Below are 25,022 nucleotides of genomic sequence, written 5' to 3'. Positions count from 1 at the left end.
CTCACTCCTGTCATTATAGTTTAAAAGCTTAATGACCTCTAAAGGCAGAAAAATCAGTTTCTTTCCTTCCAAGCATGTTGTTCTGTTTCTATTGAGGAGTCTTTGTGTGTTTCTCCCAGCCCAGCTCTCACCCACGTTTACTGCTTTCTCTCAGTCCTCCCTTTGCACGTTTCCCCACCCTCCCCCCAGGATGTATTTCTAGAAGCTGGGTTCTCTCCTACACAGGTCATCTCCCCTCATGCTGTGAAGCAGCAAGCCAACCACACAGACACAAATGAGGGTACATTGAAAGAAAAAAACAGCCATTTGCTATTAAAAAACCCCAAAACACCTCCACCACAAGCAAACTGATTCTGATGCCATTAATTTAATGACCTATACTTTCACAGATGCACATAAACCAACACTAGAAGGCAGCGCTATTAGAGAAAAGTAGTCTTCCTACTTTAAAGTATATTGATGCATATTTGCAAGATTTTAATCTGATTAAAAATCTTTCACCATAATAGTGCTCACACAGTAATTTTTAAATATATGAGTAAGACACTACTCCAGAACATTTTAGACAAAACCATATAAATGTCATCCTAAAAATATTCTCCTCATTGACCACAAGATTTCCACAATCTGACACTTTTCAAAAAGCTTGACTATTTTTTGTCTGTAACAGAAAAACACATGTTATATAGTACTTCATATTCTTTAGACAATAGCTAAGTATTTGTGGACAATATAGATAAGTACAGTTTAAAGAGTTTCCATCTGCTCCTCTCATTGTTAAAGATAAAGAAAAGGACATCAAAGTGTACCAAAGGTGCAAACACTTTGAATTATTGTACTCCTTTTTTCACTAGAAAGATGAGTTTTAGGAAATGCTTTTCTAATGCAAATAATTTCATATGTGGAAGGTTTAAGCTATTTCCTCCTAATTCAGCATCTCCTATGGAGGGAGTACATTCATCTCTATTTCTGCTCACAGGTTACTCAATCTGTGCTTTGGGAGCACAGACCTCCTGCCATGCAACCTTGCTATACATCTGCTGTACATACATTCACCCAGATTAACGTCCTTCTCTCTTTGCCATTTTTTGACAACTTTACAAATCTGACCACTTTTTATCTGCAGTTTCCCCACTGCATATGAACTACAAGGGAAAAATCTTTCTTGACAGGAATTTTCATTATAACATCAGATTTTGAATTCTTACCATGGTCTGTAAGTTCAGACATGCCAAGTTCACTTGTCCCATTCCCTCTTGGTTCATCCTGTCCTGTGGACACATGGTTGCCCATAGTGGCTGGCTGAGAATGAATGAGGTGTTTTGAAGTCTGCTCAGCAGATTCCTAAGTCAAATTATGAAAGAGCATGGAGAAACAGGAATAGAGCTTTCAGCAATATAACAACACAATGGTTGCCCTGATCTACACAATTCCTGGAACATGCATTAGGCAAATACTAAAATAAAATCCTAACATTTTTGTAAATTATTAGTAGTGACTCATCCATAAGAAAAAGCAGGTTTAATATATATTTTTTTCTAGACACAATAGAAGACAGAAACCAGAGGATACACAAAAGAAAATATAGAATACCAAGCACACAAAAAATATTTCTCTGATGTATTCACCAACTATTTCAAAACTGACCCTTTTCTTTCTACAATAGGATGTGGTGCTAGAATTGAACTGGCTCATCTTCTGTTGCAGATTGCTTAAAAGCAAAGGACAACTGATTCTGGGAGTCATTCCAAGGCTTCATTCTTACTAGAAAGTCAGTTGAAGTGTTAATATGCTTAGCCAAATGAAAAGAACTCTCAGCCACACCAAATATAAAATGTTTAAAGGATTACAACTAAACATCTTGAAAAGAAATGTATTTTGAACTGCAATGTCATACAGTCAGTAAAAACATTTCAGAGAGCAGATTTAGACTTAAGGGAAAATTAGGAAAAGGTAACTGAAAAAAATAAAACTGTGTAATGAATAGAGAGCTGGTTGAATCATATCTGAATAATTGAATGTACTTTGCCTCATCACAGATCAACTGGTTCAGCTAAGCAGTTCAGATTTTGATGCACTTCCCAGTTATTAGTCTCAGAACAGGCCTGTGTCTCTAGTGCTAAAGAAAGCATGTGGGAAACAGAAAAGTGCTATACACTGGGTGCACAAAAACAAGACCTCCAAAGCAGCAGCCCATACTTACATGTAGGACATTGACATTCAGCTGCTGAAAATTACGGGACCTGAATTCTTGCATTCGTTTGATATTTTCTTGATATTTTTCTTCTGCAAGCTGCCTGTAAATACAGAACACTTGTATTTAGAATGTGATATCAGGGCATGCACAAAGGGATCTTCTAAAAGCAGACATGGGAAAACAAATTCTGTACTGAGATTTTCATGCTGCCAAATATTCATGGCATCTACTCAGGTTTTATAATGAACACAAAAGGAGATTTCAGACCTTATTTCCAAACCCTATTATATTTTACCTTCACAGCTTGCATAACATAATTAAGAAAGAGTAAATTACTAGTCCCAGTCTTTTCTAGTTCTTCCAAAGGTCTGAAATACTTTTGGCTTTATTCCACCAGGTAGTGCAGGAACCTTTCAGCTGTAGACAGGCATGCAATATTTGTGTGCTATGAACTCTTCCTCTAAGGCCCAGTTGGTAACTGTGAGTGTCTGTGTGGAACCACTTAGGACAGGTGCTACATTAAGCAGTCTTTCCAACTTCCACTAATACATTCCCTCCCCACCCATCTCTGGATTTGCACTGCTGGAAGCAGATCTCCAGCTTGAGAAGATATCATTTTTGCATTGTTTCCAATCTCTATTGCTATTAAATTTTCAGCCAGAGTCAACTGATAATGATCTAGAGCTCAATGTTGATCCATTTTAAAGATTCATGACTGAGAACAGGGTCTGAATATTAATGTTGCCTTCATATTACAAAACAAATATATTTCATTTTGGTTTTGGGGGAAAGAAAAAATATGAAAATCTCATCAGAAAACATCAAAATGCAAGAAAGCAATGAAATTGAAAACCAAACTAGAACAATCTTGCAATTAGTATTATTTTCTGATTTCCATTAATTCTTAAAAAGTGAAAGAGACAGACTTCCTATTTACAAATTTCATATTAGTACAAGAATTGGCTTTCCGTATTATTGAAAGCACCATGCAGAAGAGGTGTTAAATTTAATACTTTTTATACAGTGGTTTCAGTTCAAGGAGAGGGTTTTTTAAAATGAGAATCAATTTATGTGTGCCAGTCAGACACAAGTGTTCTTCAGGCATACTTTTCAAAAGGACATGAAGGTCTTAGTTCTTTGCTTCAAATGTGTCATCAAAGCAGTATATTCTGGTTTTTGTTTAAAAACCCCAAACAAAGTCTTCCAGTTGTTTCTCATATTTCATCAGAAACTGTACCTAGTCTCTTCCAAAACATTTTATTATGCCTCACTTAATGAAAAAAACCATCAATCATAAACACTTTACAACATGTCCATTATCCCCATTTGATCTTTTGACAAGACTATCTATCCCCTGAGCTATTAACTGCTACTGGAAAACCTCTGAGGCCAAAACAATTGACAAAAGCTGGATTGCAGCTAAATGTCTGACTCCTCAGACTGTGCAATTCATAACATCAACAGTCATTTAAAAAATGCCTCTTACTGTAACACATTTGAAAATCTCTCACATATTTATTTAACCAGAACCATGGTACTCGAAGCACCAGTTTTGGGCTAATGTTCTAAGTTTCTTCCTACATCAGTGTGATTTTTTTGTCACCCAAAATCCTCACTGCCTTTGAAGATTCATACAATTTTTATTTCTACCTTGACAATTCTAACTCTCCCATTAGACTGATGGGTGGGCAAAATTGCATGGTTAGGGCACAACTTACTTCAACTTCTTTGCCCTCTCGTCTGCAGCATTTAATTTTCTCAGCCGCATTCGTTCCCGCGGTGTCATTTTCTGAACTTCAGAAAGTTCCTGCAGAGTTTGCAAATGAACTTTCTTCTGCCTGAAATTGAATGCAAGCAAACCCATCTTCATATAAAAATGTAAATAGTCAGTATTTTGACGGGATATTGAAACACAGTGACATTTCAAATGGAATAATTAGAAAGTCTCTGGAACTATAGCAGACTAAATAGACTTTGGTTTGGAAAGCAAATGCCTCTTTAAATTGAAATATTTAAACTTGGATTTGTGAAGAGGGTGATTCATTTCAGGTGAGGATGGAAAAAGGCAGATTCATCTCCTTAAAAGAATAAATATTGAAGCACAGTGAAATATTTACCCTGTCAGGCTTCATTATTGGGCATATTCCAAGTACAAAGGCAGTCATTAAATGAGAGCCATAATATGGCTTGTACATTTTACATTGATTGTTACAAGCTGTCTGGAATAAATGAGAATATTTATGTGTCCTTAATGACAGATATAATTATAATGCTCTCCTCTTGAATTCCTGGTCCAAATCAATAATAAGAGTTCACAGGTAAAATGGTCTCCATAGACCATCTCTGAAAGCTGAGCATGAATTATTGACTTACGTATTTCAGCTGTATTTATCAACCAAGGAGAGCAATATTATTCCTTTATCAGAAAAAGGATACTAATCTCAGATTTTTATCTCACATCCTCCAGTAATTAAAACAAAAATTACACCCTAGTTTGAAATGCCTTGGCAGTCTCCCTTCACTTACACAATATATATCTATTATACCATGTATTTATAATACCAAGTATTCATTTAAAATTACTGTTTATGCTCTTATGAGATAAATTCACTTCTGATAATCTAAGAGGCCAGGTTTGTAACCATACAAATTGTAACACTCCTTCTGGACTATCATTTTGAAATCAGGATTTTAATAAATGAGCAGAGAAGATTCATTATGTTGTTCGAATAGTGCAAAGATATGAATATTAGTGTGAAATATGAAAGATTAAGGACAAAGACAAGAAGACTTCAATTATTCATAAGAAAGGAACTAACTCTTCAAGTATGAATAATGTAGACATATTTCTTGTCTCCTGTAAAAACCTCTAATTTAAATTAAAATAACCTCATGGGGAAAAAAGCAATTTTTCATGCAAGTTGAAACTGAACCTGTACAGCCTTATACTTACTTAAATATTTAAAATGTATTACTTGAGTGAGAATAGATTAAAATAAGCCATCAGAGGCCTTTACTAGAAGAAACTAGACTCAACCTTTTTGCTTTGCACAGCAAAAAGCATTCTTGGTGAGAAAAAAGTAAACATAAAGTGGCAATGGTTGAGGAGAACACCACAGCAAGCAAGTATTTATACACTCACTGGGACTAGAGTATTGCTGCAAGACAGCAGATGTGGGGAATTCACTATGTTTAATACTTTTCTCCTACCCTTTTCTGCTCTCTGTCATTTTTCATGTATTTTTAGTTCATTTTGCTTACCTGTTTATATCTGGGATTGCAGGAATTATTTGGCATTTTACTTACCAGTGACAGTACTGGCAGCTAATGCTCTCATAAGTACAATGAGAGTCATTATAAGATTATGACTTCTTGCATATTCCAAACACTTGGGCAAAAATAATCACACTGCAGTACAAGTGAGGATAAGTTACAGTAAGGCTTCTCCTGGGACTTTTTCTCTAATTGATGCTTTGAATTTTAAAACCTCAAGATAAATTGACATTCATTGTTTCATGATTTATAGAAACTCTGGACCTCTGCACAGAAGCAGACTTTCTATTTTCTTCTAGCAATAGTATAAGAGCATGATGTCTGTAGTTAGAACTACTTGCTCTTCCTCTTAGAAACTACAAACTTGCTTCTGAAAGAGTATACTTACAGATTCTGGGATTTGTATAAATGTCCTTTCCACATGCTAGCTCTGTCAGAAAATGATGTCCATTTGAAAGGCGATGAGACTCAATACATTCTAGCTAATGACAATGGATCAGGTATAGAATGCAGTACATATTTACAAGGTTTTATCAGTCTCCTCTAGAAGCATGAGGATATTTGAAGTCTGGATAGACATTCTGCAAATAACAATACTGCTTCCCCAAAGCAGATAAAATGGTTTTGGTGCATATAGAGAATCTGAAATAGTGTTCACAAGATAAAGGCAAGAATTAAAAGTTTCTTGAAGATTTTAATAATCTATTTTTCAACAAGCATTAAATACTGACTATATCTCATAATTAATAAGGATATAATTATATTAATATGAATACAATATATTAACATGGATATAATTCATACATTCATGGCATAATATCTGGGAAACATTTCAGTGCCCCAAAACTATTTACAGTATATCTCTAAGGAGCATCTCTGTGGTTAACTATATGTAATTTGAAAAGGAAGGAATCCTCTCACAGTTAATTGAATTTACTTGGATATATATATTTATTATTTTATTTTACATCAAGGCTTGCAAAGTTCAATGAACTATTTATACCAAAGGTACCTATTTGTACCAAAATGGAAAACTTTGTCCTCACAAAAAACCAGAGACTCATCTGTCAACAAGAGACATTAGGGATAGAAGTGACAAGTAGAAACTCCAAACACAATTTGTAGAGATGAGAGCCAACACAGTGACAGCAGTTAAACTGTGTGAAATTATGTATAAAAGGTTTTGCTATGCTGATTTCAACTGTCTGTACTCTGCTCTCTTCCTACCACTGACAGCAAACTACCCTTTGCTTGGAAAAGCTGAAGATGGTCACCTCTCCTGAAGGGAGGCTTGTAAGCTGCAGAATTGGCAGCATCTGCAAAGTGATCACAGCTGCAAAACTGTGGGTCCTGTACAAGAGCAGAGGTCACAAAAACGGAGGTGAAAATCCTATTGCCTCAAAGGCACTGCCAGTTCTGGATTGTTTTAATCTTTATTAAAACAATTCTTATTTTGCTGTTACCTAATAATTCAAAACAAATATCAGAGAGCTGTTAAAATCTTGAAAATTATTTAAAAGGAAACAAGAAACATGGATGTTCATTGCTTCCTCACAGGATCACAAACTTCAGGTTTTGCTCTTGCTAGCTCCCAACAGAACAAAACCTGTACAGAAAGTTCAGGAATGGGGAGCAAAGGGGAGGAGGGCGAGTTGCCATGAAACTGCAGAGCTAATTTACACAGGCAAAATGAAAATGTCCATGTTAGAATTTGCTTTAAACATTGCAGCATTGTAATTTAATGCAATTATTTAATTCAATATATATTCAATGACTAAGAGAGAGATTATGTGTGAAGACACTGCTGCTGTAACAGCCAAGAAACATCACCACTCTCGATTTCTCACTAAAGTTACAAGACAAAAATAACAGTATCCTATAGAGGCATTAGCTTAATATTAGTTTAAGTGTGCATGCTTTCAGTCTGGTGTCATTTAGGAAACACAGCTTTCACATGCAATTTTTAGTAGGTACAGAAACAGCAGCACTATAAATGATGATGACCTAACTAAAATGACAGCTTAAACTTCCAAAATTTCAGAACAAATGTTATTTACATACCAGCTGGTACTAAGTTAACATCAACATATGCACAGGCACGTGCAATTTACACAGTCACATAATAAAAATATTTCATCTGCAAATCTTTTTTTACTCCCTAAACTTTAATTATGCATCTCCTTAATGGGAGTGGTTGCTCTTGTATTTCTAGGGAATAGATTTGTCCAAGCATAAAGCACTATGAGATTGACATAAGTGATGACAGACACAAGTTAATGACATTATTTGGCAACACTGTAAATTCATATAGTACTGCCCATAAAACTGTTTAAAATACTTACACGGCACCAAAAATAGGAGCAGATTCTTTGTGACAGTTAAGTGCCTTGTCTTTCACAGTCATGTTTGTGAACTTGTACTGTATTTTCTGCGGGGAAATAAAACAGACGGGGTATCAAGATTTGATGTTAAAGTTATTCAGAATCCTCAGCTATTACCCAATACCATCCTAATATAAAAACTGACCAAGCAGTTTCCTTCCCCACCTTCTCAGAAAGCCAAATAATACAGGCACTGAAGCCTGGGCAAAAAGAGCAAAAGGCATTGCTTTTCATTAAAACTATGAGTAACCAGAACAGTTCAGAGATATGTACCCAGGCCCAAGTGATATACATTTTTTTAATGCATAAATGTCTGGTTTTCTTATTGCTCATAACATTTAAGAGGGGATACATTCAGCATATCAAGTGATAAGGGCTTCTTTCCTCAGTCATATTTGTACTATAGCTCTGAAAGTCCCCTGGATTAATGCTCCCACGAAGAGCTATCAAATTCTTTTTTTCTCACCATGTTTTCCCTGCCTCCATTTTGCTTCTGCAAAATACATACTCAAATGGCAAGTGTACAGCTACTGCTTTTTCTTACATACCTGTAGTTGTTCATCAATATAAGGGGATTTTAGGATCTCTGCTGCTGCTGGTCTCAATGAAGGATCCTTACTTAACATGCTGAAACATTAAAAACCAAATATAATAATTGATTATAATTGTCCAAACTTACTGAAAACCTGCTAAACAAGAAAATAACATACCTGCATAGCACAGCATTCAGTTTGCTTGGATATCTGTCAGGAAGAGAAGGTGTTTCACCTTCCACAATTTTTAACACAACAGACAAAAAATTCTGTCCAGTGAATGCATGGTTCATACAGCACATCTCATACAAAATGCATCCCAGAGACCTTGAAGAACAAAGAAGTGGGAATAGTATGTATTATTCACCAGTCCTAATGGCCATCATAAAAGGTCACCAAGCTGAACATTTTAAAATAAACACTCTCATAATAATTTTATACAATGACTATTCATAACAGTTTGCACTTCAGCTGAGTTCTGTCTGATGAACATTTTTTTGAAATAGGGGAGTTGAGTTTTGCAGGCCTTGGAGGATGCTCAGGTCTTTCTCCAGTCGGGATGCTGACTTGATCAATGATTGACTTGACCAACTTGATCACTTCACTGACTTGGCCTTGATTGACTTGATCAAGGTCATAGAAAATTCTGGAGAGACCAGATAAAGGCCAAGGCTCATCGAAGCAACCAGTTTAAATATCTGGTATTTGATTGTGGTGTTTATAATTTAATCTCTGATTTCAGAAGAAGTAAGACAATAAAATATAATTATAAGAAATATGTATGGGTGAATGGCTGTCAGGAAAGCAGTATAAAAATCTTTGAAAGGAAATAATGAATAAAGTTTCAATTACTCATTTTGGTTAAAGAAGAGGAGTTGTTTTGGTCCATCTGGCAATAAAAGAACAAGAGCAAACAATTTTAAAGCTGAAAGCCAGGCTCTTCATCCAGTGCAAATTGAGGGGGCTCTACTCACTGGTACTTCTCAAGCAAGTATGTGAAAACCATTAGCAGAGCATTTTTGCAAAGAACCAGCTAAAGAACAACTACTGAGGTAAATAAATGCTTGCCTAGGTTTTTTAAAGATTTAACTGTCAAAGGCTGTCAAACAGCCTTCAAACTTACAAAATCAGTAAACAGTAAGACACAGATGATAATCTGTATTTGTGATGTATGTTCAGACTCTGAAACAAGATAATTACTACATGAGAAAATACTTAAAGCAAAAAGAACAACAACCAAAAAAAAACCCAAAACCCTATGCACACAGCATCTGAAAGCATCAAATAAAAATGGAAATCAGCCAGAGAGAAGAAAAAAAGAAGGAAAATCCCAACCTGACAGACTGTACTATAACTTCTTTTTGCAGAATCAATATGTTTTGGAAGCTGCTTGATTCTGGCAGTTAGAAATTGTTTAATGAGCCATTAGGAACACAGGATTTGACACATCAGGGAAGCTGATTTATTCATCTAGTTTAGTACTCTGACTACACCTGAGGTGGAGAAAGATTAAAAGAATGTCCAGGGCATTCTGCTGCAGCCAGGGCTGTGAACAGGCTATCCAGGGAAAATCCCATCTGTTCCATGAAAGAAAAAAACTGGGGAAAAAAGTAAAGAAAAATGAAGGAAAAAGAATAAAGTTTCTTTCTGCAGAACCAAAATCCTTGAAATTAAATAAATATCTCCTAAGCTGAGAAATGCTGCCCTGGGTTCCTGAACAAGGCTATTTCTTCCCAAGAGAGCTGCTGAGCTGCAAACACCCAAAGAAATAATAGGCAAGCTTTTGGCTCAAAACTGCATTTCTCAGTTGTGTTTCTACATTTCTGCTCTAAGCACCTTGTGAGGAGCAGGAGGAAATTGCTTCCCAGTTCCCATAAGCAATCCACACATGATCCAAACATATCATTTAATTACTTTTATAATCTTAGCCTGCATAAGCGCCAATGTTATAAAATTCTAAAATGGTCATTAAACCAGCCAGCCAGCCAGCATATTTGCTTTGACAACTCCCTATATTCACAAATGGGTTTGACAAGGTTCCCGAAGAGCACATAATTTCAGCAAAATTGTGGCATGACAAGTTCATGTTGAAGCTACTTATGCTCAATTACATCACAAAATGGAGCATCTGGACAGGCTTCAATGTGTTCTCCCCAATCTCAACTGACAGACCTCCAACTCCTCCCTCTTAGGAGAAACCACCCTGAGGGTTTTTTGAGGTTTAAGTTTCATACATAAATATTGTCATCCTTTTAACATCTGATCTTTGGTAAAAACATTACAATTCTTCAAAGGTTATAAGATCCAAGTTAGCTTTAAATTCAACTTTAAAAGTCAGATAATATAAATGAATATATCTCTAAGGCTTATATATCTATTTGTCTGATCATATCAGAATGTTTTAAGAATTCATTGGCTTCAGAGTCTGTGAGAAATACGTCTGTGAATTTAATTTCCTCAATACTCACTCATCAGCCCTTAAATGAGAACTCCTTGTGCTGTCTTCTTGAGCCCCATCCCCTCAGCCTTCACATTGCTCCATTTTTTGTATGTTAACATTAAAGAAAAAGACAAAATGGGAGAATAGCATAGACAAGCAAGCACAATAAAATGAAAGCCTCAAGATCTGTGTAGGTAGCCCAATTTAACCAAACACAACAGACAAATCATCTGTCAAACTCTGACAGTACTTGATGGAAGATGGAGTACAATGGATTTACATGTGACTGTGACATCACTTTGCCTCTGCCACAGCACTGGAGGCACGGCAGTGTTGGCCAAGCCCCAACAGCACCAGTGTCACCACAGGGTGGGTGAGGGCAGGAAGGGACACCGGGACAGCGGCAGAGCAGCGCCTCGGGGTGACGCTGGGCTGGGCTACCAGTGAATGGTCTGAAAATTATTTGCAATTAATTTCTTTTATTTGTGTATCTATATAAGTATTAGATGGCTTGTAAACCTCTAAGTCAGTGACACACACAAACACAGCAGTGACTGAGCCCTGGCCCAGCCTGGCCTCTGGGGCTCTCTCTGTCTCGGCTCAGCTGCCGGCACCGCTCTGACTCTGCTCCGCCTGCCGGAGCTACGGTGGGAAGCACCAGTGGAAGCAGTGGTGGTGAACTGCCCAACTGAGATCTGCTCCCTGAAGAAACTTCTTGTCTGCAAAGGAGGAAACTCCAGACTGTGTCATCTGCAAAGATTTTATCTCATGGCCCAGCCAGTCCAGGCTCAGGGATGCTGAGGAAAACATGGGAGCCAACTTCAATTTGCCTCCTGTGAATTTAGATTTGACATAAAGCGTGGAATAACAAAGAACTACAGCCCTGACATTTCAACTGAACAAAAACATAAATGCTGCCACTTCTCTGAGACCAACTGCAGAAAAACTGTAAAACATGAAGCTTTTTCCCATCTAATGACCTTGGGCTATAAAGGACAGTACTTCTTGCACCAGCTGCTGCACTGTGAATATTCAAGCCAGTTTTGAAAAGCCAGTTGCATAACATTTCAGTGAACCTGAAAAGTACAGTGTCTCTTTAGAGCACATCAGTAATGCAGCAGAATTTAAGGTCCTTCCAATGAACTGAACAGTGAGAGGATCACAATAACAAGGTGAGATAGCACTAATTGTCTTTTCCAGAAGATATTTTACATTATCTTATGTTTAACAAGGGAACATTTGTAAGTCTGAATTTTTGTGTGCAAATTTTTGAATCCTGCTGGAGATCAGGAACAGAAGTCTGAAGAGAGAATGTCAATTCATCTACATATAAAAGACTTGGGCAAGTCTTTGAAAGTGTTCAGAGGTCAACAAACTGTGCTGTTTAACATCTCTGTCAGCAACATGGACAGAGGGACTGAGTGTATCTTCAGCAAGTTTGCTGACAGCTGTGTGGTATGGTCAGCATGCTGGAAGGAAGGGCTGTCATCCAGAGGGAGCTTGGCACACTTGAGAGGCGAGCTTGTGCCAGCCTCATGGAGTACAAGGCAAATTGCAAGTTCCTGCACTTAGGTCACAAATACAGACTGGGCAGAATGGAAAAGCAAGCCTGAGGAGAAGGATTTGGAGGATGTTGCTTGATAAAGAGCTCAACATGACTTGGCAATGTGTGCTGAGAGCCCAGAAAGCCAACCCCATCCTGGGCTGCATCAGAAGAGTGTGATCTGCAGGCTGAGGAAGGAGATTCTTCCCTCTACTCCACTATTCTGAGGCCTCACATGGAGTACTGCATCCAGCTCTGGGCCCTCAAGATGAGAAGGATGCAGACCTGTTGAGGCAAGTCCAGAGGAGGTACACAGAGATGATCTGGGGGCTGGAACACCCCTGCCAAGGATTGAGGCTGAGAGAGTTGAGGCTGTTCAGTTGGGTAAGAGAAGGCTCCAGGGAGACTTCAGAGCACCTTGCAGCACATGAAGTGATAGAGAGCCAGAGAGAGACTTTTTACAAATTTGTGTAATGACAGGACAAGGGGTAACAACTTCAAACTGAGAGAGAGTTCAAGGCCAGGCTGGATGGGGCTTTGAGCAACCTCATCTAGTGGAATGTGTCCCTGTCCATGGCAGGGGAGTTGGAATGAAATGATCTTTAAGGGCCCTTCCAACCCAAAGCATTCTATGAGTCTTTGATTCTTCATGAGCATCAGAACCTCCTGCACAGTGGCCCAAGGACTTAATCCCACCTGGAGCCTTCAGGGTGGGGTCTCCTGTGAGCTCAGTGCCCTCTTGTCTTTTGGCCCCTGTTAAATGGGGATAGGGGAGAAAAAGTCAAATAGAATCATTATTCAAAGATTAAAATATGAGAGTATCAATCAAACACAAGTTCTGATCAGAGGAGTTTCCTGGCTCAGCAAAAAAAGGGGTTTGTGGGCTGGGGAAGTACTGAGGGCACACCTCCTCCTCCTTCTTGGCTCTCACTGGCCCCACAGAGAGAGCCAAGAAGCTCCTGTTGAAGGCAGTTTCATCCTTCAGTGAGTGCTCTTGGTAATGCTTTGGAAAGATCACAGAAGGCAGAAAGTATAGCAGAAAGCTGGTAGCTACTGAGTTTGGGATGGGAGGCTTTTTTCTGTGTTTTTGTAAATTTTGAAAGTGTGATCAACACAGGACTTATAAAAGTATAGGACCAAACTCTGATTATGCTTACTCTGTACAACTTGGATGACCTATATGGATTGACACTACTAACCACAATAGAACTTCAACATGTATTTTACTTTCTATTTGCACTGCAATAAAATAAATTATTCCTTACAGCAGAAGAGCACAAAAGGCAGGCTTCCCTGTCTATTCACTTGAAATCTTCTCCCAATATATTTTTATTGACCACATGTATTACCTGATATTTGCTACAAATGAACAAGAGAGAATCTGACATCAAATCCATAGCAGTCAGCTACAAAGGCCATGAGATGAGATTCCTGACATATCCGTTGAGTGGACTGAATATGTCAACTGTGAAAAATGGTTGCTACCACTTGAAAATATAGATGACTGTTCTCTGCTTTTAGAATTATATCCTGCAGCCACAAGGATATTTTGAAAAGGCAGAACTGAGATACAGCTTGAGTAAATTATCAAGCAATCAATCAAACTATATTTCAGGGGCCAAATGTTTTATGAAGGAACTTTCCTGGTTTGAAATATTTATCAAAAAAATTAATCTTCTGATACACATACCTACACAAAAAAACCCCAAACAACGAAACAGCTCATAAAAGAAACAAAACCCCTTAAATAAATTACTATAATAAAATTTGAAAACTCAATACTTTTAACTGTAATCTTAAAGCATGAGATGCTTTAGGACACACATATAAACAAGCGAAATATTTTTGCCATTCCAAAAAAATCCTTCTTCGTCTTAGAAGAATTGGAAGAGTACCTGCACACCTAGAAGTTCCCAAAAGTCTTTCAACAGACCTCCGCTCCTAAACTTGATCCTTTAATCATCACCTCAGAAGTCCTGATCTCAAGAATTTGTGCCATCTAAACGCGGAACTAACACTATTCTTTCTACATTTGAGCCTCCTCTAAAACAGAGTGCCTCTTTGTTTTTCTTCTAACACGACAGTAACTCTCATTTTAGCTCCACTTTCTAATACTTTCTTGCTTTTAACATGAGCTAATGTTCTTAAATTTAGTTCCTAAGAAGGTCCTTCTGCTATCCTCTCAGCCAGAGTCACTCTTTGCTCATCCATCTAAAGTTTCACAGAAAGTTGCTTCTTTCAATTCATCTATCTCAATTCAAGAAAAAGAGATTTCCCCCTCCCTAGGAAAACCTGAACGTTGTCTACAACTATCCTGTATCACATCAGAGACTGGACCTGAATCTTATTCTCCTTTAAAGTCTCAGATAACCCTGAATAAAAGCCAGCTGAATGCTTCTTAACACAAAAGGCAAGGCTTCAGATTGCAACATTTGATCCCAATGTCCTGAAATAGTTTTAGTGGAGATAAATGCCTAATCCAACCAAAATAGCATTATGACTACTCACCAAATGTCAGATTTGGTATCATATCCCTGGTGCTTCAGTACTTCTGGACTCATGTAGTATGGTGTCCCAGTAAAAGTAGTTGCAAGATCACATGAACCCATCAAAAGACAAGAAACTCCAAAGTCTCCTAAAAATATCAGTAGAAACAATTATCTATTAATATAAATATATGCGTATACATATTTTTTTTGTTTATTGTCAGACATGATAAAGTGACTATACATCTAGAAAACTCTGCTAGTTTTTAAAAACAATGGGAAAAACTATTTTCTGCAATTCTTCAAAATAAAAACACTACAGAAGCATAATATCACAAACAATAAGGGTTTGAAGAGGCTTCACAAGGTCATCTGATTCAAACTCCTGGCTCAAAGTTAAATGAGGCTGCTCAGGTCCAGGTCCAGCCAAGCTTGAAGCATTCTCAAGGCTAGAGATTTCACTGCCTCTCCTGTGTCTGACTGTCAAATAAATGTTTGACTACAAATCAAAATAGTATTTCAGACATGATTTTCTTTAAATCTCCTTATTGACAAAATGTCTGCTGCACTGTTCTATCACATGAAAATATATCTTTAAAAAGTATGGAAATCTCACCAATTTTAAGAAGATCATCTTTCAAAAATATATTCTTGGCTTTCAAATCCCTGTGAAGTATCCGTCTGTAATAGAAAAGGAAATTCAACCTCACCCAACTGGAAACATTCAGAGCCATGTATTAAGTATTTCAGTATTTCATGTATTAAGTATTTCATGAAGTTAAATACTTCAGCCCTTTTTAGAAAGGCCAGCCTGCTAGAGTCTAACCCTGCCAGTGATAATCCATGGACAATGGCATTAAGGAGCTTCACAGAGGTGCATTCACAGGCACCCCCATGCAGGGTGAGAGCCTAAGCAGGATCATAAAAATACACCTGGGGATCCCAGCTGAAGCATACAGACACAGACATAGCATGAGCTGCAGAGGAAGGGAGAAAGGCAAGTCTTCCTACCTGACCTATCTTAAGAGCATTACCTCTGATTTTCTGCCAGGAGAATGAGATGCCTCACAAGAGAATAATGGATGAGAGAAACAGCAATAAGAGCTTCTCAAAGTTAAGGGAAGACTCCTACAGAGCAAACCTATTACTTCAAAGGCAAATATGTATATAGCCTAACTTAGCAGTTAAATTTTTTTACAGTAACACTGCGGAAGATGAAAAAACTTTACAAACACAAGATGAAAAGGAAAAGGAGCAGAACAATTAGCTTTTACAGACTTCTTTTTTCATCAGAGTTGGAAAAAAAAAAACATTTTAAGCTACACACCATGTAAGGATATACAGAATCTTCTTAATTTTTATAAATCTACATGTATGACAGTAATTCTGCAGCCCCTTAGGAAAACAAAGTATCTCTGTGGTATACAAAACATATTCTAAATTAATTCTTGTTAATAAAGCTTCCAAAAGCATTGCTGCCTATAACCTCACCTAAACTAGAATTCATCCACTTTTGAAATTATTACTAACACACAGAATTAGTCATCAGCTCTGCTCAGGAGGAGGTTAGAATAGCACTTGGTACATACTGGCTACAGAAACTGCATTTGCTAATGCAAATACAGTAGTCATTCAGCCATTTGGATCATGTAAAGAAAGAAATTGATGCTCTAAGATTTTTGAGGGCAGAAAAACCAAATATGGTACTCAATTTCAAATTTTTGAGCAATCCTCAAGTATTATCTCAAATTTGAATTATAAAAGTCTTGGGCATTGACATAATGAAATTATTTCCAAAATTGTTTCTATATTAAGATTAGAAAATATGCATTCTAGAGCACAATTTGAATACCCAATTTTGTCCATAACTCATATGAAAATTTTTTTTGCAAGAGGAGAAAAAAATATGCAATTTAATATACTCAGTTCCCAAATAGAAAAAAAAAACATGAAAAATAATACTAGGCCTCATTGTTCTATGTACAGAGACTGGGCATGAAAACCAAAAATTTCTATTTTATGGGTGAAGGAAAAGAGTTGTTCATGTTTCCTATAGTAAACTTTTTTCACTTCTTTTTCTTTCAATTTTTTTGTCCTGCAAGCAATACCTTTCATTAGAAAAAGGTTTGCACATTGGGAAAAATGAAATTTTTATACAATATTCCTCCACCCATATTTATAAAATATTGTTTATAAATAATTTGTTCTCTATTTGACAACTTCTGTGAACAATACACATAGACTCATACAATACATCACTAAGGAAATCAAACTAAGGTGATATTTATTAATCTTTCATAAGTATATATATATATGTGTCTGTATATACACATACACACACACTTTTACAGAAATCTTGCTGTGTTAATTGAGATTCATAAGGGCTTTCCTTACCATTCATCACACAAAGCCTTTAAAAGAATTTGCTTTCACTGAGTTAAATTATTCCTGCACATTGTTGCTGAGAATTGGTGGATTTCAACCTTCTTTTAATAGTATTTCTTTGTAGAAATATAACCATAGCCTTTTTGAAACTGAAACTTTCCTGAATATACATTATTTAATAACAGGTATATTGAAGTAAAAGAATGATCCAGAAAGCCTTCAGTAGCATATTATTTGAAAAGGAGATGAAAAAACATGTTTGAGTCACATTAGCTTGAATTATAATGTAATGCTACTCTAATCTTGCAACATATTGATGAAAATGTTATGTATTTCATTTGCATTACCAAAAATTACAAGATGCTTCCATATATTAATATGACAAAGAAATATTTGGGATTATTTTTTTTCAGCTTTCCATGATGATATCTCTCACTTCAATGTAACTTATTCTGCTATGATATGTCTGAGGATAAACAAGGTACCAGCTGAAATCTTACCTCAAAAGAATTCTTTAATACTAGAAAGAAATTAATATCAAGCCTCCACTGTAAATCCAGTTAAAGAGAGCAATGTTTTTATTGTAGGAAAAGACAGACCTATAAAGGCAACATGAATTAACTGGGCTCCAGCAAAACTTTACTTGATGGACAGTGAAGTGGTTATTGAGTAGTTATTTTGGGTAGAAATTAACACTTGACGAGAGTTCTGAATCTGGGCTGTAAATATACCCATCCCTATGTTCTGTAGAGTTCCTGCTTGCTGGCTCAAAGTCACAAAAGAACAGGGCAAGCCCTGAGCAGTGAATGAAGCTTTGCCTGCAACAAAATGAGCTGCAAGTGAAGCTGAGGGAAGCTGAAGTACATCACTGCTGTGAAATCATGCACAATTAATTTCTCTTCCTCTGTCTGAAGAGGTCTGCAGAAGAGTAAGAGGCTCTGTGTAAGTCTGAACCCTGTATTATCTACTGTTTGCATAAAGAGTAACCGTATAAAAATCTATGTTCATAAATTTTTCATAAAGGTTACCAAAATGATGGGTAACACAATGGTCAGCCTTATTCAAATTGAGGTTAAATCAATCAATGGCCTCACTGCCTGATTGCTGTGGGACTCATTTTGTGCACTGACATGCAATGGGCTATGTGTACAGACACTACAGGATAGTTTCATGCTAAAGGTCTCTATCGAGATAAGACCACTGAACTCTGTAATTTCTCTTTAACTTCTCCCTTTCTTTGTATCAAAGACAGATAAGGATTAAATCTGTTTATTTCTAGATAACTTTGTTTTCAAGTTTCAAATTTTAAAAAAAAAATTACATTAAGTTCCTAGCATAAGAGCTTTCAAAAAGTGTGGAACTAAAGTTGTGAAAGAAGGATAAGTGAATAGTCTATGTTTAAAACCATAAATAATAATTTTTGCTGCTCTGGTAAAAAAAAAACTTACATCCACAAAATCTGAGCTTTCTTAGGAATGGCATGGGGAAGGACCAACCCACAGGCTGTAAACACTTTAAGCCTCTAATTCTAAGGAAAAGCTTTTTTTGCATTAGAACATAATTCACACATATATTAGAGCTTTTTTTCCATGTCAGTAGAGAAGAAATCATGCATGACTCTTCTACACAGAAACAGAGGGCTGTTATTATGTTTTAGTATTTCAAGTTTCTGTAGGTAGTTTTAAATTATTTTAAACCTAAGCTTTTCCATTTAAGCTACTGTTTGACTCTATACTAATAAGGAAAATGTTATATACATACAGCCAAATAACACAAAATAAATATATATAAATGAAAACTGTCAAGTTTTAATTATTCTGCGCAATGCATCTTCTAAACACATCTGTTAAAGCAAGGATTTTGCCAAAAGCGGACCAAAATTTTAATGAAATTTGATAAACTGAAGTTCAAAGGAGAGAAAAAAAACTAAATCACAGTGCTAGTTCAGTTAAACTATCAGGATTTTTATGTCCATTTCCCTCTGTCCCTTTGGCCTGAGGTGAATGCTGAAGAGCACAGCATCCCAAGAGAGTTCTTTTTGTGTCCTCCCATCACTGGCATGGCAGCATTTCATGTACAAGGCCTAGGTAAATTGGCATTTAGGAACAAAAATGCTCCTGCATATTGGACAGCAATTCACTCTGCCCTTTTCCCTCTACAGTCTGACACAGGCAAAAAACTCATTGGGCATCCATCAGTTTAGGTCAAACACCTCCCACACACTTAACTTCAGCTCAACTCAGGAACAGTTGCTCTTGACAACAGGTGACCTCTCTACCTACTGCTTGGTTGCACCTAAAATTCAGGCAAGAAAATTTTTCCCAATCTTTGCAAAAGATGATGCAGAAAGGGACCAGACAGGCATTGTACATGTACCACACAGGCAATAAGGGAAATCTTTCCACCACTGCAGTCAGCCAGCCTAAATCACACTGCAGGCAAGAGCTAAACTCATGGAGATGACCAGGTGGATATTCATCTATACACACCACCCCTGCTCCAACCATGTGTGATCTCCTCATATCTGTAATTTCTGAAGTTCATCTTTGATGTTCTGTTAAAAGTGACATCTCAAAGAATGCATGTATGTAACTCCACTGATTTTACTGGGAGTCCATCAAGCTTCTATCTATTGGATGCTCCACATTAAATATGTGCAGGACGGGCTTCTTGACTTCCCTTTAAAAAGATGACTTTTTTTCAACCTTTAACCCATTTTCTTCTAAGAATATTGAACCATTTCTACTGTGCTTCATTTTCCATTTGGCTCTGAAAAGAAGTGTGTCTAAATGCTGGAAGACATTTACTATTGTCCTGCTAAAAGAGGTAATGCACAACGATCCTGCAGGGTAGATAATTAATGACACTTGAGGTATCTGACATAAATTAACAATGTTTGGTGAACAGAACTTTCATTTCTGTTTGAGTACCTCCAGCTAGTAAGTCCATTCACTCCTCTCCCAAGCCAAATGCTCTCATATCAAATGACTGTACCTTTCATGCATGTAGTTGACTCCGAGTAACAGCTGTATAAACCAGTCTATTACTTGACTTTGAGCGAACACCTTCCCAGAATCTCTGTACTCTTGAATTTTAAAGTCGAGGTCTCCACCCTGAAAAATATCACAATATATTTGTACAATTAAGGTAAGTTTTCAAAATGCTATATCCATCATAGTACAGGACTCCACTTCCTTAGGCCTTCATGCTTCCTCTCATGTAGGTCTCTAAAATCAACATATGCACGTGAATCCTGAAATCTCCCAGCTCCAAAAGCATACACAAGTGAGGATCAAAATGCTATCAACCAGTCTGGCTTTGTAATTTTCTCATAATGTTACACAAGATCACCACAGTTTCCAACTGTTCTTCCTTCATGTCACCCAACTTGAGCAGGTGACCCCAAACCTTTACAGGCAACACAAAGGAAAACACACCTGTTTAGTGTAATTATCTCTGTCATCTGGTTTTCTACCTTTGGAAGGGATGGATCATGTTGTAGGAGCACTGTTTCTCTGCAAAGATTTATGGTGAGGGCCTACATTGACTGGCTATGACATAGACACTTGGGTAGGAAAAATTAATCTGCCCCAACTGGTCTGAATAAGTTAAATTTGAGAAAAGTATTTCCACTCCAGTCAAACATTACACACTCAAGTGACACTCATTTATTATGTTATAATAATCATGTCAGCATCAACTAACCATGTTGTTCTCTTAAGAATTAAAATACAGTCTCTTTAATTATGATACTTTGCCCTCTTTCAAACTTTTGCCAGAAAAAAGCAGATTTAAAGCCTCAAGAATACATAGCGTGTGTTATTGTGATACTTCATTAAAACAACAATTGATCTTGAAGTAGCACTGGGAATGGAACAATAGGACACAACAGGGAGTGCCAATAAACCAGAAAATATATCCAGAAAAGGACTACTTGAAAACTGTAATCCAGATACTTGGAAATACCAGCTGCACAACAATACAATGAAAGAGGATTTTGAGACTTCCAGGAAACCCATTCTTTTTGCTCAAAAAAATACAAGTGGTTGTCAGCTGATTGTTTATCCAGTTTATAAAATAAATTAATTTCATCTACAAGAATGCACACACATTAATGGTAAGCAATGTATTGAGGTAGCTAACCCGAGAGCAAAGGGACTGTGACTCTGATTACATTCTAGTGACTAATTACCTTACATCAGGACAGCTTATTAGCCATAAATCATTATTTTTACATTATATATTCTACATAAAATCAGAAGCTTTCTGTGCCACATACAAGAAACTATTTTGCCTGTACAACTGTACCAGCACCATCATTTTCCATCATCATCCCTGTATTCCTCTGCACTGTTGACTCTCACCATTTTATGATGTCTTCAGCATTTCTTGTTTTTCTGTTCCCAACACCACAGTGCTTCACAGTGCTGCTACAAAATAAGCAGATTCTGTCCTTACAGATCTATATATTCGTGCGCTTCTGACATGAGTTTACAGTAATTTCTGTGGATTTCAGGTTCTAAGTTACAACATTCCAAAGTGAGTGTGTTAAAACAAAGCAAATCTGTTTTGTCATCTATCAAAAATGTGTTCCCTGACAATGTCCTGCAATTTTTTTAATTGAAATGTCTGAATCATCTCATACACTAGGGAAGGGAATATGGGTTCAGCTCTCCATCTGCCACCCTACTGCAGCCCAGAGAGAAACTCCTCTGGGAACTTGGGACTCTCAGCAGCTGCTTCCCCTTTGCAACTCCAAATGTTCAGCAGCTTCCCCCTGGTTGCTTGCAGCAGAGAAGAGGAAGGAAAGAAAAATTCTTGCTGGGCACTCCATTGCATGGCAGCCAGATGGGCTGTGGCTGAGGCTGCTCATGCACCTCAAAAACAATGAGTCATTGTTATAAAATAAACTGTTCCAGGCAGGAGCCCCAAAACATCCAGAGCCCAGGAGCGAGGGAGTGCTCAAACATGTGTCAGCTGGCTGCTGGCCTCAGGGGACTGTGTACTACTCAGGTGAGGACAGATGAAGTGCAGCAGGCTCCAATCATCTTTTCTCCCTGTCCCAACGTGTCCCCTCTAACAATAATACGTTGCCATGAAAAACACAAAGAAAAATAAGTGCAGCACATACAGAGTTATGGCAGTGAATACTCTGAAGCTGAGGGACAATTCCTGCAAAAGGTCCAAGGAGAGCAACAGCAGTTGAATAATGCACTACCATGTGCCCTCACATAACTGCATAGCTTTTTACCTTCAAGCAGAGAAGAGTGGCCTCAATGTCCTACAATTCATTTACCCTTGATTTTTTGTCTAAAAGAGGCAAAACAAAAACACATCATAAGATTTGCTGAAGTATTGTTGCTGTGAAACTCTGAAAAAATTTGTTAACCCAATTTTGCATTTTGGAAGGTCTGTCTAACAAAGTTCATAAGGAATTCAACAATTTAACAAATTAAGTACATATGGAGTTTCCAAGCTGCAGTTTCTATTTAAATATCAGAGTATCAAACACAACAGTAAATTACCTAAAACAGCTTAGCATCTAGAGCTGATAACGTGAACAGGCATTGACTGCTTTAGTTATTCCTTTTGCTCAGATTTCCTTAGCATATGTGTACTCACATCACAGCTGAGACCACAGTCAAGAGACATAAATAATTGTCTGGGGGAAAAGTACAAGGAGTTCTGCCTTATAATATATTAAAATGATGCAATTTTAAAAAGCACTTTTACTTTAAAAGTACAGTGCTTTGTGAAAACTGTATATTATTGAAGTCAAATTTGTTCTACAAAATTAAATCCAAGGTTCATTAAGGCATTTTGTTTTAAATCAGTCTTAGCTGATAATGTTTATATTACCCATAAGATTCTGATTTGGGGAAAGTGTCTAAGAAGATCAACAAGTAAGATCAAAACAGAACAAATATACTTTTCTATAATTTTCATTGAATTGAGTTATAATAAAAGACGTCAAGCTGAGCCATGGAGACCAACATCACTGGTTTTCTTTCACAGGACAAGGTACAGCACGGGGCAGCTGCACAGGAGGCTCCCTCCATGCTACTCACGCCAGAATGAACAAAGCACCGTGGCTAATGAATAAGTCACAGTCCTTTGGAGAAAACAGAGTAGAGCTCAGGGGGGTAGTTCTGTTTCCATGTCAACTTAATGTGTGCTCTTTGTTTTGAGCCTGCCCAAGAGTAGCAATTACTGCCAATCTGGTAATTATTCTATGCATGAGAAACTGAACATATTAGACTTCCAAGCAAGGATCAGGTAGCACTACATTTTTCTCATTCTCAATTTATGGATGGTTTAAACAGGCATCTTTTAGGTCAAAACACCCAAATCCCACCACGTACAAAGGCAGGTAATAGATAAGTAAATACAAAAGTATACCTTCTGGAAATACTCCAAATAAAATAGAAAAGAAACTTTCTAGCACTGTGTGCAACTTTGCTGTGTACTGAGCATTCGATGACATATATTGTAATGGCATAAATGCAATGATACCACAGAACCTGTCCTTTGGGGAAAGTTAGAAGCACATCCTATTGGGCCAGGTGTCATCCTGACCTCACCTAGCAGACTCAAAACTGAAAAGACTCAGTGCGTAGCCAACGAATCCATTTTGTCTTCCTTTACCTGCCTTGCTGCAATACATTCTCACCTGTTTGAGGATGTGACTCCCAGATCCTCAGGTATCCCTCTACCAAAACATTTTCATGCTAGGTAGTTTATACTGCCGGCATAAAAACCCCCAAAGCTCCAAGGAGTGATGCTTGTGATTACCGTGCTATCATGCTCTTTCTTATTCACCTACAACTTTATGCCAAATGGGAAAAAAAAAAAAGAGTAAAAAGTAAAAAGCAGGGATAGAGAAAAGACACTGTTGTGCTGCTGAAATAGGTTCTTTTATTCATTCCTACATGTTTAACTGATCTGGTATTGGGTCACTTTGTACTGCTAGTAGAGAGAAAACCATGAGTGGATAGGATTGGCTGAAGAGTTAGAATAATCCTTCAGTCCTGAGCTCTGGATTTCCTCAAAGAGCTGACAATATTCTCAAACCCCAGCTGTCAGACATTCAAGGAATGGCACAAAAAGCTTCTGCAGGTGTTAAAATAGTATGTGAACAAATACTCAGATTGTATCACAGAACTGAACATTTCAGATTTAATTTTTAAATATCCCAGCAATAAATATGCATTTGACTATCATTAAAGAAAGCTTCCAAGGAAGAAATAAATGACAGGAATGGTACTTGTTTAATTATTCCCATGAAAGCTAGATTCTTGAAGAAGTGTGTTAGTTAAGTCAAATCTGATTTGTGTGCAGGTAACCTAGCAGTCTAAGTTCATTATCTTCCAAAGCTTTTTCAGCATGTCTAGCAAAGTACAACTGAAGAGATTGCTTCACAGTTTCATAAAAAAGATCACTTTATGTATGACAGATTTTTTCCTTAATTTATATTTGATACCAAGTGGGAGCTTGTTTTATATAAACTACTAAAAAACTGGCTTAAATATGCTTAAATTCTTATTTGAAAGCTTTAAGACAGATCCCAGCAAAATGTTCTTAAACCAAATGCTGCAGTCAAAAAAATTAATGGTAACTATACTGTAGAAAATCCTGCTTTAATATTTGTTGTATCCACTACACTCCGGTCTTTGACTCCCACTGTTTTTCACTTAATAAAACCAACGTTGTTGCCAAACTCATCATCCATGTGATCAAGCTTAAGCTTCTTGTAATCACCTCCAAACTACAAGTGAATTTTCCCT

General features: G+C 37.1%; 1 protein-coding gene across 3 annotated transcripts in view; it reads right to left on the bottom strand.

Annotated features, from left to right (window-relative positions):
- Positions 1-25,022, bottom strand: part of NEK11 (NIMA related kinase 11) — an 82,027-nt gene that overhangs the window by 39,482 nt on the left and 17,523 nt on the right. For 2 of the 3 annotated variants that reach the window (XM_059474955.1, XM_059474964.1), the window contains 9 exons: positions 20,233-20,351; positions 15,470-15,534; positions 14,876-15,002; positions 8,562-8,711; positions 8,400-8,478; positions 7,813-7,898; positions 3,916-4,035; positions 2,204-2,297; positions 1,209-1,344 (listed from right to left, as the gene is read on the bottom strand). In XM_059474955.1, coding sequence (XP_059330938.1) covers positions 1,209-1,344; positions 2,204-2,297; positions 3,916-4,035; positions 7,813-7,898; positions 8,400-8,478; positions 8,562-8,711; positions 14,876-15,002; positions 15,470-15,534; positions 20,233-20,351 — 976 coding nt within the window. Of the gene's footprint in view, positions 1-1,208; positions 1,345-2,203; positions 2,298-3,915; positions 4,036-7,812; positions 7,899-8,399; positions 8,479-8,561; positions 8,712-14,875; positions 15,003-15,469; positions 15,535-20,232; positions 20,352-23,908; positions 23,975-25,022 lie in introns of those variants that run through there. The other variant, XM_059474972.1, reaches the window with a different exon arrangement.

This window comes from Ammospiza nelsoni, chromosome 1 (assembly GCF_027579445.1).
Source record: "Ammospiza nelsoni isolate bAmmNel1 chromosome 1, bAmmNel1.pri, whole genome shotgun sequence".
NCBI lineage: Eukaryota > Metazoa > Chordata > Aves > Passeriformes > Passerellidae > Ammospiza > Ammospiza nelsoni.
This window is presented reverse-complemented; position numbering and strand designations above follow the sequence as displayed.